An 18444-nucleotide genomic window follows, 5' to 3' on the forward strand; every position below is an offset into this window, starting at 1 on the left:
CGACAAATAATCACATAACGCCGAGTTATAGTCATAGCAGTGCGATAAAATAGGCTATGCAGTATGAACTTTTGAATGAAAATTTGGAGTGCAGACTTTGATATATCTATATGAACAGAGAATTGTATTTAATTTGTCCCCATTTAGAAGTGATGTAGCATGTGTAAATTTGACATGATTATTTTTTTTCTTCTCTAGGAACAGAATCTCTTGATTCATTGTTGGCTGTATAGATGCCCTAATTAGTAAAAAAGAGGTTGAAGTTGAAAGCATGTGGTGAAGCTGTTCACTCTCATGGAAAGCTGTCAGCTCAAAAGAGGATTCCCATTTCACCTTCTGTCTGTTTCAGTGGTTGTTACAGTTAGCTCTATCACATAATAATGAGCAAAGAGAATACTTCTAGGTCACTCCTCCGAGGCAAAACGTTTTAACAACTAAGCTACATTTCATCATTTCCACAATGTTTAACGAACAACACTACACATAGCATCATCGCAAAACTATACGAGGCAGTGAATGAAAATTAGGAGTATAAAGTAGCAATATTGTGATCCATATGAAGGGGTAAGAGGCGCTTCAACCTTAAGGAATGGTGGCCAATGACTAAAGTGATAGAATATGAAGACCAATGGAAATGGTCCAATTTGTTCTCTTTTCTAGAAACATATCCTTCACTTACAATATCTAGGGACAAAGAATAGAAGGAATTGTAGGGACACACATAATTTCCTATCACAATCATAACCAGAACCACTGTATTAATGAGGACAAATTAAAGAAAGATATTTCTACAGACACATACACACACTGATTAAGTGTAATATGGGGATAAATGCAAACACTGATTAAGGCTGTAACAATACACATATCTGACACAAATGTTACATTAGGAAAATATGCAAAGGAAACACCAGAGAGGATATCTTCTTGAAACTACATAGTTATTAGTACATCATTTCTCAGTGGAAGTGGTATTATTAGCAATGAGGAGAAAGTGTTAGCCGCCGTGTTGTGGTTTACCAGGAGCAGGTGGGATATAGGGCATTAGAGGAGTACCGTGCTGGATGGGTCCATGTCTTATTGAAGCCTTCGAGTTTGGGACTGGATCAATGGGCCGGTAATCCTCCAAACTGAAACGATCTTCATCTTCGTCAGGTGTAGGAGGATCCCTATTCTCCTTAAGCTTCCTGCTTTTCAGTACCAATGCCATAGCATTGCTCCCTCTTGAAACCATACCTTGAATCATGATTTGATCAAAAAAGTGTTGAGGAAAATCATACGGATTAGGGCAAACATCAAGCAATAGCAAGGTGAAAATTCATCTTCAAAACTAGATTAACTTGATGTGCTTTATCTATATGTGCATTATATATGTCTCTAAAAGAAAATAAATATATTCTATCAAAAAGATCAATTTTTTCACATAAAAAACCGTCAAGAAGAGCTTCTGTGGTCAATGAACAAATTGATATCAAAAGCATAAATTTCATTATTTTGAGGGGTAGATAAAGATTGATGGGATGGAGAAATTTTAAGTAATTGTTAATATACAATAAAATTGAAATCCATCTTTCAAAATCCTTTCAAAATGTTATCTGAAAGCTCTAAATTTTAAGTAATTGTTAATATACAATAAAATTGAAATCCATCTTTCAAAAATCCTTTCAAAATGTTATCTGAAAGCTCTAAATTTTAAACTCCAGCTATCAGATTCTATTAAAAATAATTCTGCAAACATAAATTATGTCTCGAATTCTAATTCTTTTTTATGTTGTGTTTACTTTCAATGATTTACAATGATACATATTCAACAAAATTGACTAAGAAAATTATTTTACCAATAAGATTAATTAATTAGATATTCGATTAAAATAATTAATTAATTGCAATATCTGTTCATCAAAATTAACCATGCATCCAATCATTTTTTAAACAAAACTTTGCATTTACATGATCACCAAATTGCATAGTACTCCCTATTTTATCCAAAAAGTTGCATGCAGAGATAATCAAATTTCCCAACAATAAAAAAGCATCACTAATATGCCAGATTATAACTTTAAATACATTAATTCCCCTATCCAACAAAGCAAGTAGTACTTTATTATCTATAGATTTTGGTAGATTAATTTCTTAATATTTATAAAGTAGGACTATATCACAGCAAAAAATATATATATACTATAAAAAAGAAAAAAATATCAGACTAAAGTTACCTGGATTTGAGCTCAATATTTCTCCACAAGAAAATCCATGGTAAACAAAAGCAGCTGTCCCAATCAACAAGAGCAAACACAAGAATCCAAAACCTCTCATTTCAAAAACAGAAAAAAAACAAGTTTTCTCGACACGAAAATGCCAAAAAAGGGGTGAAATCGAAGAAATTACAGAGAAAGAAACAAAGAAGCAGCCCCGACTTATATAACAAACTCAACCCATTTAGAGATTGCTCTCGATTTCTTCTTCGATTCAGCCGACCGCCGTAGAGATAAGGAGAAACAGCCCATACCCTAAAATTAATGAATACAGCAACAAAAATTGGGAGCGAAATAGCAATCATGATAAATGATCATGTGAGCTTTCGCTGTCTATGGGATTTAATTTTCCTCAATTTTGCTGCAGAAATATGCAGAGGTGTAAATGTGTGAGGTGAGGAATTGAATGCGCGCCTTTCTTCAAGATTGGTGTTTAAAATACAAAATGGCTATTTATTTCTTCGACCTTGTATTTTATTTTCATATATTGTGGTGATATTAAATAGGTCATCAAACACATTAAATCATGTTTTCAAATTTATCTTTATCTTGGAGGATGTTGGGCTTGCATGTGGACTTGTCATTTTGCCATAGAGTAGAATTGAGGCAAATTTATTATTGAGAAAATTTAATAAAATTGAAGAAGAATGAAAATAAAAACATAAAGAAATAAGGTTATTATGTAATCATCATATAGGAAGATAGAGTGAATTTGTTAAGCCTTTTAAAGGTCAGATACAAATAATTTCAGATGCTGAAAACTAAGAATAATATAAAAGAAACCACAGAGAAGGTAATTGCAGCATCCCAAGAAGGGGAAAGGGTTTTTTGATTCCAACAAACATACAGTTGGAGAGCCACCATAACATCATACATTAGCTATCTCCAGTATCCCTTCTACATAAAGAAAAAACCCGAAAAGAGAAACCTATGTTGAGTGTGGGGAGAAACTCATAAGACATACATGAAGATATTCACAAATTCTCCAATGAACAAGAGAAAATAAAATAGGATACTGAGTACTGTATAAGGGCATCCCCAACCATACTGGAAAACCCATTTTTAAGGTGGAATTGAGCTCCAATCATACTGGAAAACCCATCCCAAAATCGTCCTTTTTTGAGTTTTTGAACAGTATTACTCCATCTTTGCAGTAGTACTGTAGCACGACGCAAAACTCATCCGGAATTGCAATTGAGCCCCTCATTTTTGATGATATTTGAAGAAGACAGAGTTGAGAGATGCTCAGAAACAGAAAAATGGAGAAGAAGAATTAGATGAAGAAACGACTTACCTGATTATGAAGAGTTGTAGATGGTTGAAGAACTTGTAAAGAAAATTTGGAGAAGGGGAAAATTACAGAGAAGGGGAAAATTTAGAGATGCAAAGAAGGGGAAGAAGAAGATAAAAGCGGCGACGGGAGAGAAGAGTAAATTAGGTTTAGTACTGGAATATAGTTAAGGAAATGGGCTATTTAAACATATGTATTTGTTTTTTTGGAGTTGAGATGTGCTAATTAATTACATATATATGAGATGGGCTAATTAATTATCATATGTATAATGTAATGATGCAGAGTATTTATTTGTTTTAGGATATATACGATTTCATCAATATTTAATTTAAAAAGATAATTGATATTATTTTATTTTATATAAATTATTAGTATTGACTATTTATTTTGTATGATTTGTGAAATTATATTAAATATTATAATACAATTGAATGCATAATATATTTAATATATATATATATATAAATTATAAATAATTGTATCAAATTAAATAATAGTACAATATTTAGTAATAAAAGTACTCCTATTACATAACACGTCCTAAAAATGGAAATTACGTTACAACGACATAAAACTAAAATAAAGACAAACGACATATTACAATAACAAATATGAAAAACATAATCTAATAATCCGGTAAACCAGAACCAGAACCTCCTATATTATCGAAGTATCGAAAAACATAAATTAAAATTATCCTTTAATTATATTTGGAAAATTATTGACAAAATGTTGTGGGTGAATGTGTAATTTAAATAAATATGTAGTTAAGATTGAAAAAGTAAAAAAAGTAGGTGAATATGGAATATTCTTTTGGGTTTTGGGTTTGGTGTAAATGGTTGGAGTAGAATTATTGTTTGATGTGACAGAACTGGAAAAATGGGTTTGAGTTTGGTATAAATGGTTGGAGATGGCCTAAGACAGCAAAATGGTATGATCTTCAGAGCTCACACACACTGCATATGCATGTTGTTCAAAAGTCCAAAGCAGGAGCAAGGTTAATTAAGATCAGCGGCAAAGCAAGGAGGAGCACTGCGCCCACTGGAACCTCCACGAACGCCCCTTTCTGCTTCTGGCAAGGTCTGCCTCATTCCTCTTCAGCAAGTCCCATAAGATATGGACATCCCCGTACTCACATGTCCTCACGTCTTTGTGAAGTTTAATGAGCCCTGAAAGATTACAAAACGACGCTAGGTGTTTAGAAATAGATTATATCTAGTGCAGTCAATGTACAGAGCTAATATAACCACATTACAGAGAATGAGAGAAAAATGGCATCTTTGATGATACAACAAGCAAAATTCGACAGAACTAATTATGTCACAATTGTGCAATCTGCTTATGATAATAAATATGCTAATTTCACTCCTCTTGCCTTACCCCACCTTCCTCTACTTTAGGCATCAATTCATTGTTTGGAGTTCCATGACATAGTTAAAAGTGATGATACAGAGTTAAGCTCAATGAAGTTGAAGTGATGATACAGAGTTACTCTATTTGACAATAACTAACTACTCCATCATTCATCTATTCTTCTTGTTAATCCTAGCTACAGATTGTCGAAAGTTGGGAGAGGAAAAATCAAGACTTGGAAATCGAAAGAGAATTTTATTCACCAGAAACGGAAGATGAAAAATTACTGAATAAAGCAGAATAACAAACTATTAAAAGCTCAAAACTAACTAACGGCTATTTTCCATCTAACGGTCAGGATTAAACATGACTAACTAAGTACATCCAACGGCTGTTGAAACGAGTTGTTATAACAGCCGAACTCTTCTTCATGTTTTGATCGTTCTCTCCAGACCACGGAGCTGCCGAGCTACCGAACTTGGTGCCGAACTACCGAACTCTAACACCGAACTCGATTAAGCTCGTAACACCGAGCTCTGACACCGAACATCATCACCGAGCTCAAAAAAACCGAAGCTATCACAATCTACCAACAAACTCCACCTGTGATAGCGGAGTCACCAACCAGAACTCCTCCTCTCCAGTCCCACCAGTTTCAAACATAGCAGAAACTTTTCCTTAGGTAATGGCTTAGTCAACATATCTGCCGGGTTTTCTGAAGTGTGAACTTTGAAGACTTTCACATTGCCTCTTTCAATCTCCTCCCTAATGAAGTGCAACCTCACGTCTATGTGCTTACTCCTCTCGTGATATACTTGATGCTTAGCCAAGCTCAATGCACTGTTGTTGTCACAACCAATGCTCACACTACATTGCTTTACACCAAAATCCTCCAAAATCCCCTTTAACCACTTGCTTTCTTTCACAGCAGATGTCATAGCCATGAACTCAGCCTCTGTGGTTGATAATGCAACCACTCCCTGCAAGCTGCTTTTCCAGCTGATGACGGATCCATACAAAGTAAATAGGAACCCAGACTGAGATCTCCTGGTGTCTAAGTTACCAGCAAAATCAGAGTCACACCAGCCAACCAAAGCATCCCCTTCATGGTCTTCTCCTCCCTTGAACAGAATACCAACATCTGATGCTCCTTTCAAGTATCTCATCAACCACTTCAGTGCAGCCCAATGCTCCTTACCATGGTTGGACATATATCTACTTGTTACTGAAATAGCTTGTGCCACATCCGGCCTTGTGCTAATCATAGCATACATGATGCTACCAATGATGCTAGCATAAGGGATCTGTCTCATCTCATCTTCCTCAGCCTTACATTTTGGTTTCTGGTCTGCAGACAATTTATATTGTTGGCTCATAGGAACTGAGACTTCCTTGATGTTACTCATCTGGAACCTCTTGAGTATTCTCTGCACATAATCAGTTTGAGACAACACAATCTCTCTCTTCTTTCTATCTCTGAAAATAGACATACCCAGAATTCGTTTTGCAGAGCCTAAATCCTTCATCTCAAAAGCATTACTGAGATCAGCCTTAACTTTCTGAATTTCTTTCAAACTTGCTTCAGCCAAGAGCATATCATCCACATATAAGAGTAAGTATGCCACAGCAGCTCCACCTACACTCTTAATGTAAACACACTCATCATAGCTTGATTTCAGAAAACCACTCTTAACCATGTGATCATCAAACTTCTTATGCCACTGCCTACTTGCTTGTTTCAGACCATATATGCTCCTTTTCAACAAGCACACCTTTCCCTCATCACCTGGCCTCTCAAAGCCTTTTGGTTGTGCCATATAGATGGTTTCTTTCAAGTCTCCATGCAAGAAGGCTGTCTTGACATCAAGTTGTTCAAGCTCCCAATCTCTTCTTGCAACAATAGCCAACAAGATTCTGATACTAGTGTGTTTCACAACAGGTGAAAACACTTCATCATAGTCAATACCATGTTCTTGTGTGAAACCCCTAGCAACCAACCTTGCTTTAAATCTGACACTTTTACCATCAGCTCCTTCCAGCTTCTGTTTGAAAATCCATTTGCAACTCACTACCCTTCTACCATTGGGCCTTTCCACCAGCACCCAAGTCCCATTTCTAAGCAGTGAATCAATCTCCTCAATCATGGCTTGCATCCATTTTTCTGCATCTTTACTGTCCATAGCCTCTTCATAAGTGCTTGGCTCTGAGAACTCTATTTCCTCAGCTACTAGTAATGCATAAAACAGGAACTCAGCATCAGAGTATCTCTCTGGTGGCTTTCTGATCCTTTTACCTCGGTCTCTAACCAGCTTATAGCTTCCTGGCTCATTTGGTGTTGCTGCCGTCTGAGTTGGTTGTCCAAGATCAGAGGCATCAGGAAACTCAGATTCTCTTTCATCTTCATCCTGCTGCTCCTGTTGAACTCCCCCAATCTCCACCTCAAATCCAGAACTATCTACTGCAGTCTCTGAATTTTTCTTAAAAGGCAGCTCACCTTCCCAGAAAGTTACATCCCTACTTATCACAACTCTTTCATTTCCTGGCTCCACACACCACAACCGATAGCCCTTCACACCCGATTGGTATCCAATCATAACACATTTTAGGGCCCTTGCTTCCAATTTACCTTGCTTCACATGAGCAAAAGCTTTACAACCGAAAGTCCTCAAGCCATCATAGCCACTATGCTTCCCATACCATCTGAAATCTGGTGTGTCCCCTCCAATGCTGGAAGAAGGACATTTATTGATCAGTTTAACAGCTGTGGATGCAGCCTCTGCCCAGAACCGCTTCTTCATCCCAGCAGCCAAGATCATGCATCTAACTCTCTCAAGGATAGTGCGGTTTACCCTCTCGGCCACTCCATTTTGTTGCGGATTTAATGGAACTGTTTTGTGTCTTTTGATGCCTTTTGATTTGCAAAACTCATCAAACTCTTTGGACAGAAACTCCAACCCGTTATCTGTCCTCAAGCATTTCAAACTCAGCCTTTTCTCTGCCTCAACTTCACTGCACCATGTTTTGAAACAGCTGAAAGCCTCTGACTTCTGCTTCAATATGTAAATCCAGACCTTTCTACTGAAATCATCTATGATGCTCATGTAGTATCTGCCACCTCCAATTGAATTCTCCTGTGCAGGCCCCCAAAGATCACTATGGGCATAATCTAGAGGCATTGTTGAAGAATGTGTGCTGTTGGGATATGGCAACTTCTTGGCTTTCCCTAACACACACTCCTCACATTGAGTTGTATCAGTCTGATCTGAGCATTGCAATACACCCTTCTTGACCAGTTCCTTTATACTACCAATTGCTGGGTGCCCCAATCTGGTATGCCACAGACTCAAAGAATCACCAACCACATTGTGTGCATGCCCTGAGTCTCTTCTCTGAACAGCAGCCATCATGTAATATAGACTGCCTTTTCTAGTTGCCTTCAAGATAGATCTTCCTGCCTTACTAACAACCATCTGCCCACCTTCAGAGACAAATCTGCATCCCTTTCTTTCAAGAGAGCCTAAGGATATTAGATTCCTTTTAACATCAGGAATATACCTAACATCACTCAGAGTCACCATACACCCATTCTCCATCTTCAACTTGATGGTACCTATGCCTTTTATCAAGCACACTTGGTTGTTGCCTAGAATGACAGTTCCTGTTGACTCTTTAATGTCTTCGAACCAGTCCAGATTCGGGCTCATGTGGAAGCTACACCCTGAATCCATTATCCAAGATTCCTTTCCCTTTTCCTCCATCACATTCAAAGCAACAGAAACTTCATCCTCTTCGCAATATTCTGCTGTGTTGACAGCTTTTCCTCCCTCAGCCGCTTGCTTTTTCTTCCACACGAAGCAGTCCTTTTGAGGTGCCCTGGTTTCTTGCACCAGTGGCAGGACCGAGTTTCTCTCCCCTCCGAGCTTGAAGGCTTAAACTCATTATTTTGGTTTTTCTTGAAACTCTTATTCTTGAATTTCTTGACATTGAGACTCTCAGCCTGTGTCTCCAATGCCTTCCCACCTGTCAATCGCAGCATCTCTTTCGCCATCAACGCAGCATGAACCTCGGCATATGTGATTGGCTTATCTCTGCCGTAGATTATTGCATCGCTTAGCTGATCATACGAACTTGGCAACGCATTCAAGACCAGTATAGCCTTGTCTTCATCCGTGATCTTCACATCCACGGACCCAAGATCATCAATGATCTTATTAAAATCTTCCAATTGTTCGACGATCGATTTTTTCGGCTACAAAATTGTACGAATACAGTCTCTTCTTCATATAAAGCCTATTGGCCAGGGATTTTGCCAAATAGACCTCATCTAACTTCGCTAGCACCTCAACCGCCGTGGTCGCTTCTTGAACCTCCCTCAGAACTTTATCACTGAGACAAAGAATAACCGCACTGTGAGCTCGCTGTATCATTTCATCGAACTTCGCCTGTGCTTTCTCATCAAGAACTGGCGCATTCTCCTTATCTACCGGAGCCAAAACCGCCGCCAAACCACGATCGATCAGAATCGCTTTCATTTTCATCTTCCACAGACCGTAATCATTCTTGCCTGTGAATTTCTCAGCCTCAAGCCTTGTCGCCATCGAGATCGTTTGAATCGTCCGCAAACCAACCTCCTTTCACCTCTTTCCCACAGACGGCGCCAATTGTTAATCCTAGCTACAGATTGTCGAAAGTTGGGAGAGGAAAAATCAAGACTTGGAAATCGAAAGAGAATTTTATTCACCAGAAACGGAAGATGAAAAATTACTGAATAAAGCAGAATAACAAACTATTAAAAGCTCAAAACTAACTAACGGCTATTTTCCATCTAACGGTCAGGATTAAACATGACTAACTAAGTACATCCAACGGCTGTTGAAACGAGTTGTTATAACAGCCGAACTCTTCTTCATGTTTTGATCGTTCTCTCCAGACCACGGAGCTGCCGAGCTACCGAACTTGGTGCCGAACTACCGAACTCTAACACCGAACTCGATTAAGCTCGTAACACCGAGCTCTGACACCGAACATCATCACCGAGCTCAAAAAAACCGAAGCTATCACAATCTACCAACACTTCTATTTAACATCTTTGATTTTTCTCTAATCAAATTGGCTCCTCCTTTAATTCTTTTACACCTACAGGCTACAACAAAACATATTTGAACTAGTAATATTCTACATACTCAATTTTGAAATAAATAAGAAAATACAAGGAAGAACTTGGGGGAATTCCTAAATCAGAGAAGATTAAACCCTAGAGAGCAACAGAATTTCATGAAAATTGGAAACAAACCTGTTTTACGAAATCCAAACCTTCTGGAGACTCTGCCCCAAACTTTCCGCATCGGAATCACCATTTTCTCCCACCAAATCACCTCCGTCATGACCATCTCAGTCTCAGATGAAATCAAACACACTCCACTCCACAAAAACCCCTGAAAAATATTAAAAAATTATAATTAAACTAACCGAAACAACATCGCAATTCAAACAACCTCACGCACAAACAAACCTCTGCGTGTGTGTACGGAAATTGGCCTCTCTCTCTCTCTCAATGAGAGGAGAGATGGAGGAATGAATAAATGGCGATTGATAACAGCCTGAATTGGTTTCCCGTTTGATTTAATTCATTGTGGTTGGTTTATAACTGCAGTGGGGGACGTGTGTCAGTGTGTGAGTGGTGGGTGCCCGCATCTAGTGTCCACGTGGAGGCCAGAGGTTGGAAAGCGTCGATATCGTTTGTGGACCTGTGTTAGTTTATGGCCGCCCATTGCCGTCACTCCCATCGTGCTTTCAATTTCATAATTCTATAATATTATTTATGGTTCTCATAATTTTATTTTTAATATATAGCCGTGAAAAGATTATTAAAGAAGAGCTTTTTTAATTGGTTATGTAGTTGACAAATTTGACATGTTTATCACTACAAAAAGAGAGATATTTTTACTAATGACGAATACAAAAGGCTAGGTATGTCATCACCATTTTTTTGAGTTTTTAATAATTGTTTTTTTTCCGTCAATTTTATTTTTGTACATTTTACTTAATTTTAAGAACTTCATTCATCCGGAGTTGATCAATTACATTTAATTTTCAATGAATATTTGATTAGTGGTAGATGATTAATCTATATTTATAGTACTCCATATTATATAATGAGACAATTCTTTTAAGAATAATGCTATGCGGTCACATTATGGCCAGCCATAAATTAATTAAATAATAAAAAAATTGATTTTTTTCAAATTTTTGGTTTAATACTACTTGATTTTACTTGTATATCACTTCATTATATGTTGCTCAACATGTTAGTGTTGCTCTTTCGTAGTTTTTGCTCAACTTATTACTACTGTCATTTCTTGATTGTTGCTCAACGTATACAGTAATTCGTGATATTAATGTGTTTTACGTAATGGAATTCAAAGATAAGTATCAACTCACAAGTCCATTCACACACATATAAGTTTATATCGGTAATTCTAATTTTTTTATACATGTAAATGGACTAAATTAACTCTTTATAGCCGACCACATTATGACCATTTAGCATCACTCTTCTTTTAAACCATATTATGGGCTAAGAGAAACGGCTGAAGGCCCAAAATAGTTATTTCTTCGCAAGCCCAAGATGAAGCCCCGTTTTCGAATTCTGACCCACCATTGTTGTTCGTACAATCAACCCAGAATTAAAAAAAAAGAAAAAAATAAACTAAAATTACTATACACAAAATCAGGTGCAAAAACGAAATCTCCACCGGAGAATCCAAGCTTGTGATGTCGCAAGCTAGAGTGTACACTGACGTGAACGTTCATCGGCCTCGGCAATACTGGGATTATGAGTCTCTCGCCGTTCAATGGGGGTATTTCATTGCCGCTCTTCAATTTTTTGCCCCATTTTCTGTTCAAATTTTCTATTATTTATGAGTAATAATTCATAGTTGATAGATAAATTTATGATTGAAAAGTTAAATGTTGAGTTAATTTTAGTTGGAGGTGCTTGTGAATGATTTGATTGAGATGTATGGTTTTGTATGCACATAATCATACATCTCGTTTTTTTTTCATTCGTACTTGCCGTAGATTGATTGAGCATATGAATAAGCTTTTTTGGTCACATAAGTTGCTAATTCCGGCTGGAGTTGATTAGAATGTTGTCGGACAGTTAAAAATTTGACATATGTAGTAGCAACAGAGTTTGTTTTGGTCTCTTTCGAGCTTTAGCTGCTGTAAACTACTAGTAGTTGTTTTAGCTTGTTATAGGCCGGATATAAGGAGGTTAATACGTTAAGCACAACTCTTTCGTGTTGTTTTTGCTGTGCTAAATGATAATATCCTTTTGTATTTAAGTGTTTCGTTTAGATGTTTTTCGTTGTTTCGGTTACATGATTGTGCTTTCTGGTATATTTAGAGATCAAGATGATTATGAAGTTGTTCGAAAAGTGGGGAGGGGAAAATATAGTGAGGTCTTCGAAGGTATAAATGTGGCAAATAATGAAAGGTGCGTCATCAAAATTCTCAAACCAGTCAAGAAGAAGAAGGTAATTTTGTATTTTTTTTTTGTCGGGTGCCGGTAAAGGGAAGAATTTTAATGGAATTTTTAGTTCGGTACCTACTTAGGTTTCAGTATTATGCATAAACTCTCTACAGTGGTCATATATCTGCATCATGTTATCTCTTTTAATGTATTCTATACATGTCCTGTTATAGGTTTATTGAGAACTGCATGGAGATCTTCTTTGAAATTTATTAATTAGACATTATTTTGGGTCCTCCAAGATGGATAGTTCCTTTTGCCTTATGCTATATAAAACATTTGTTGCAAGGATTATTTTTTGGAACTTCATTTAGTTTAACTTTGGGGCTGAAAGAACTAAGAAGTTCAAATATCAGTATGCAACTTCTTTGTAGACAAAATTCTTTAAATTTGATGATACACTCTCTACCTGTTGGCTTCTTTTTAAGTTAGATCTTATCAAAGTAGTAAATTTTAAATTCAATCTCTATATAATTCTTCCACAAATATCGAAATATAAGAAGCATCGGGGATATGCAATAGCACATCCTCTTGCTTACAATTGTAGTGAATGATGATTGGTGACTCTTTTTCAATGATGCAGATAAAGAGAGAGATTAAGATACTTCAAAACCTTTGTGGAGGTCCAAATATTGTGAAGCTTCTAGATATAGTTAGAGATCAGCATTCAAAGACGCCTAGCTTGGTGTTTGAATTTGTGAACAACAATGACTTTAGAGCCTTGTACCCAACATTGACTGATTATGATATACGCTACTACATTTACGAGCTTCTGAAGGTCTCCTTTCTATCTTATTAATATTTCCTATACATGGACTTCTGTTATTTTGTACAGTACCTCTTTTTTCTTTGTTAGGTTTTGTTTTGTTATTCCTTTATGTGTCAATGATCATTTTATGCAGCTCATAGCTGGGTTGCTGTGAATTAATGATTTGTTCCTGAATAGGAATTGCTTTGAGATATTGAAGTATTGCCTCACTGCTGTGTGATTATGGAAGTATGCATTATTGCTTCCTCTTGAGAAGATTTCATCTCTCAGTTAATAAGTTATTTTATATTCTAATAACTATTAGGTTGGTCCTGCCAGGGTATTTCATGTTTGAACGTTTTGTAAGTATCATGTGATTATGGAAAAGCTCCCTGGTTCATGATCATAGATGAAGATGCAGTACCTTACTTTTTAGTTTTTCTTTACCCTCTAATATATGTAGGACACATCTATTTGCTTTTATTTCTGTGCTATTTTATTCTCATGGAAAATTGAGCCACAATTTTGCATGGAATGATGAGATTCTACTATTCTAGGGTTTGGGAACTTGATCTGCTATACAAATCTACTTAGTTACAGCATTGGCTTATAGTGTTCCATACATGCATAACTGGTTGCACTGTAGAATGGCAAGGCTTTTTATGAACTGCAATTTTTTAGTCCCTTATCTCTTCTTATAACTTGCAACTTGTTAATATATGCTTATTGTAGATGACTTAGCGTTTAACTCACTTTTCAGCAAGGGTCACATAATCTACTTCCAGGATGACTGCAATACCAAAAGCACTAGTTTCTTGCACTGAATTCATTTTATACTTATTAGATGATAGCTTTTCTTTTATTGAACTTGGATTCTATTTTGTGTATTTATTGTATCGTTTGAGATTTTGTTTGCAACTCTGATGGTGTTTGGGTTAATCTTCAGCAGCTACCATCATACCATGTTGATTTGTGCTAATCTTAAGGTTGATCGGGTGGTTAACATTCTCCATCACAATTGTTATATCAAGTTTATTTTTTCACCTGGGTAGGTAGATATTCTGGTAGTTGGTGACCTGATTTAAGAGATTATTTTGTATCCAAATATGCAGGCTCTCGATTATTGCCATTCACAAGGGATAATGCATAGGGACGTGAAGCCCCATAATGTGATGATTGATCATGAGTTGCGGAAACTTCGGCTGATAGATTGGGGGCTTGCTGAATTCTATCACCCTGGCAAAGAATACAATGTCAGAGTGGCTTCAAGGTCTTCAATTTAAAGTTTTTAAGTTGTTGTCTTTTTAAATTTGGGTTAGGACTAGGGGAGCTGTGATGTTGAAAAAGGTCATGGCCATGCCAACACCCTTAGCAATCCCACTTGAGCTGCTTTTTCTTCTGAGTTTTGCCTGAAGTTTGGCTGATCCAGAAAATGATGTATTTAATCTTCTCATGTTGCTCTGAAAGCCCGTGTTGAATTGTGGTACTAACTTGTGGCATTTTTGTCTTTGGAACTATCCTCAGATACTTTAAAGGGCCTGAACTACTTGTGGACTTGCAAGACTATGACTACTCTCTAGACATGTGGAGTCTTGGTTGTATGTTTGCTGGGATGGTAAGAATTAGTTTTTGTTTACATAATCTGTATTTGCTATATAGTTATACTTGCTGGACAATAATATTCTTCCAACTTGCAGATTTTTCGTAAAGAACCATTCTTTTATGGTCATGATAACCAAGATCAGCTTGTCAAAATTGCCAAGGTATATTTACTTTCTAGATTTTCTATCATTATGGATAGTTATTTTCGAAAAGAGTTGATTGCTTACTGGGCAAATTGCATTACTTGCTTTGAAGTAAACATTTATGATTTATCTTCTTTTATTGCTCTTTTAACGCATGGCATAGCATTAAGTGTTACATAGGTTGGTGATTGAGGACTACACGGTAACACTTTAAACTTTTTGATCACGAGGTTCTAGAATTAGAGGGTTTTGTACCATCATCGGTCTGATATATCCTTCTAGGGCTGTTTATGCTGTAAATATGTCAAACTTGATAATCGAAGATTTATTTTCTCTTGGTAATAAAGGTATGCTTTTTTTATTAACTTTTGACTTCACAGGTCCTTGGTACAGATGAGCTGAATGCATATTTAGACCATTACCATCTTGAGCTGGATCCTCAACTTGATGCTCTTGTTGGAAGGTAGTTAAAAGCATATTTTCTCTTGTTGATTATGCTGAATGCATTTATCTTCCTTCTCTGTATGGTTCAATGAGTTGATACACGCAACCAATTAATATGCACACTGGCTTGAGTTAAGATAATTTATTGTTGTCGACTTGTCGTTTTTCCACAGGCACACTAGGAAGCCCTGGTCGAGGTTTGTTAATTCAGACAATCAACATCTCATCTCACCAGAGGTTATTTAGTCTTTGAAAACTTGAGAAGATTTTCTTTCTATTTCTCTTGTAAGTTGTAAAACTAACATTTCTGTTGATTTCTTCGGTTTCACAACGCGTTGAGCAGGCTATAGATTTTCTGGATAAGCTTCTCCTCTATGATCATCAAAGTAGACTTACAGCCAAGGAAGCAATGGTAAAGTATTATGGCTTCTGTCTTCTATTTCTGTTACTTTCCTCTTCCAAAATTCTTCAATATTCTAATTAATGCGGTTGTCATAATGAAAGAGAAACTGGCATTCAATGTCTTTGTTTCCAAGAAGCTGCATCACATTTTTGAATGATGTTTTGTGGCTCTTCTGCAATTAGCACTGTTGTAAAACACTCATGTCACTCTGTTACAGGCTCATCCATACTTCAACCAAGTGCGAGCTGCTGAAACTAGCAGGACGCGGATGCAGTTGCAGTAGCTCGAATTCTCACATTCTCCGGTTTCTTATCATCGTTCCTAATATGGCACCGAAGGGCCAGGCTGAAATTGAGTTTCATGCCTTCATTCCAAAAAATTTCCAACATTATCAAAAGATTGTACACTATAAATCTCTACTTAATTGTTACACCAACTTTGTGGATTGTAGTTTATAAAATCAGTGCATGTTTGATTATTTACTGATCCATCTTCTCGAATTTCGATATATATAGAAAACTTACCCAAATCTTAGATGTTATGAGAAATTTTGGAAAAGTATCAAACATCAACTGGCAACAGTTGTGATATAAAAGGGCAGAGAAGAGAGATATAGACTGGGATAATATGAACTTGTTTCAGAGTTTCAATACACTTAGGGCTCGTTTTTTAACATGGACTGGTATTAGTGGGCTGGATTACTTCAGGGTTTGTGAAGGAGGATAAGTAGGGCTTATTCTCAAATTTGTCACATGTTTTGTGGGTTGGACATTTTCGGCCCATGTCATGACCCACGTTTGGTACAGTTTGTAGAAGTTAGGTTTTCCACCAAAAAGGCAGAGGGTACAGTTTCTATACCCTCTGGTATTTTCTCATATTCCCAAACTATCACCTATTATTTCGCCTGAACTTATAAAGTAGCATTGTTCCCGCCTTAACAGCAACATTACGCGCCACGCTTGGGAGGAGCATCTACCAACAAGATCCAAGTAAGAATTGAAAATAGACTTTGCTTATGTTCACTGATCAGTTACTTTGGGAATATGCTTGAGATCTTGCAAAATTGTGGTGAATCTGGCTTTACTCATTCGTGGGTGTAATGCAATTTATGCGAAAATCTCATATTTTATTCGCAATTAATTTGGCATATGATTAAACTTGTTGATTACTCATTGTCGTCGCGTACTCTGTGTGCAAATTCGCGTTGGGCTGCGTCGGTGAAGTCTACATGGCCGAGTCACGTCGCACTGGTTTTGAGCCACCACGGAAGACAAATGTACACGGTAAAAGGCTCACATTTAGTTGGTAGTTTTTGTATACCTACTGTCTCGTACACGATCTTTATTTGTTAGTTAAGCTAGCTGTGTAAAAACAAATACTTTTTTGTGTCTTAGCACCCACTGGATATTATCTCAGCAACAATACTGAAACAGCTTCAAAAACATTGACTGACTTGAGATATAGTTGAAACCCATTTCACCGGTAGCTTCTCGTCACTTCTTCAGGTGGGGGAAACAAGTATAGACGTCGGCCATTGGATGCTTTGCCTCTGCGTGTTCTCTGCATTTCACCTCCGAAGTAGTGCAGATGAAAGTTTGCATACAAACCTTGCACTGCAATTTAGAACCAGCAACAATGTGGTTAATACATGAACCGGCACGAAAATGGTCAATGCTATTCTGGATTTTTAAAAAAATGCACAAGAGACGATCGACATTATCCAATATATCACCCATTTGTTCCATGTTACCTAAACATGATATTGGAAGGAGAATTGAACAAACCACATACTCAGCAGTAATTTTTCAGTTCACAAAAAATACCAAGAAAACAACATTAGGAAACCACATAAAGATCAGACAAGACATTATTCGGCACATAAAAACCCCGAAATGCAAGAAAAATAAACAAGATATCACAATAAAAAAGATAAAACTTATTAAAAAATGAGGTGTGGGTTTCTAATTTTTTGGACAACCTAACATAAAAGATAAAATTATTAATGTTAAACTGAAGGAGATTATTAAGTTTGTAAGCTTCGTAACTTAAAAAGTGTTGGAAATGTTTAATTGATGTATTGATATAGTATTTAGGAGCGGCATTGGGGAGAGCAGTGGCAGTCTTGGCGCAGACAACAATGTGGAAGGCTTGAAGCCATTATTACTTACTAGGACGAAAGGTGGATGCAGGCGAAGCTTGTGGAGGAGACGAGGACAGAAACTTCGCAGTCGTGCAGCCGCAATGGTGATTGGCTAGAGGATCTGGTTGTTGATGTTGGTTTGTGCTTATAGTCATAACTAAGATTGCCATATTAATTAGCAAATTCAAATTTTCTGGGCTGGAACTCCAAGGAACACATTGTTTCCCCTCCCATACCCCCTCCATCACCACCACCACCTCCACCTCCACCTCCGCCACTACCGCCACCATACCCTGATCCCGAGCCACTCCCACTCCCACCGCCACCGCCATGAGCAGCAGCCGTCAACCCCATATCGACACCAACATTTTCAGGCATTGAAGCGGAAAACCTTGCCGCCATAGCAGCTCCAATACCGCCGTAATTACAAGACAGGATCACAACCCACCAAGAAACTACATCACGCCCTTCCATGACTGCCAAAAAACAGACTTATTTTGAAAGAGACGGAGAAGGATGTTGTAGTGA

General features: G+C 37.2%; 2 protein-coding genes and 1 long non-coding RNA gene across 3 annotated transcripts; 1 reads left to right on the plus strand and 2 right to left on the minus strand.

Moving 5' to 3' along the window:
- Nucleotides 1-9615: 9615 nt before the first annotated feature.
- On the minus strand, nucleotides 9616-10577 carry LOC121754210. The gene is made up of 3 exons (XR_006040564.1): nucleotides 10415-10577; nucleotides 10196-10337; nucleotides 9616-10045 (listed from the first exon to the last, which is right to left on the minus strand). It is a non-coding gene; the product is annotated as an uncharacterized LOC121754210 (long non-coding RNA).
- Nucleotides 10578-11607: 1030 nt separating this feature from the next.
- On the plus strand, nucleotides 11608-16254 carry LOC121754222 (casein kinase II subunit alpha-2-like). The gene is made up of 10 exons (XM_042149599.1): nucleotides 11608-11762; nucleotides 12311-12440; nucleotides 13020-13214; nucleotides 14297-14454; nucleotides 14709-14799; nucleotides 14882-14947; nucleotides 15310-15392; nucleotides 15547-15610; nucleotides 15717-15785; nucleotides 15994-16254. The coding sequence occupies exons 1-10, from the start codon at nucleotides 11677-11679 to the stop codon at nucleotides 16057-16059; spliced, it is 1008 nt and encodes a 335-aa protein (XP_042005533.1). The 5' UTR covers nucleotides 11608-11676; the 3' UTR covers nucleotides 16060-16254.
- Nucleotides 16255-17269: 1015 nt separating this feature from the next.
- Nucleotides 17270-18390, minus strand: LOC121792409 (uncharacterized protein At2g23090-like). The gene is made up of 3 exons (XM_042190335.1): nucleotides 18153-18390; nucleotides 17492-17526; nucleotides 17270-17389 (listed from the first exon to the last, which is right to left on the minus strand). Exons 1-3 carry the CDS (start codon nucleotides 18388-18390, stop codon nucleotides 17270-17272), a joined length of 393 nt encoding a protein of 130 aa, XP_042046269.1.
- Between the last annotated feature and the right edge of the window lie 54 nt (nucleotides 18391-18444).

The sequence above is a fragment of the Salvia splendens genome, chromosome 1 (assembly GCF_004379255.2).
Source record: "Salvia splendens isolate huo1 chromosome 1, SspV2, whole genome shotgun sequence".
NCBI classification, from domain to species: Eukaryota; Viridiplantae; Streptophyta; class Magnoliopsida; order Lamiales; family Lamiaceae; genus Salvia; species Salvia splendens.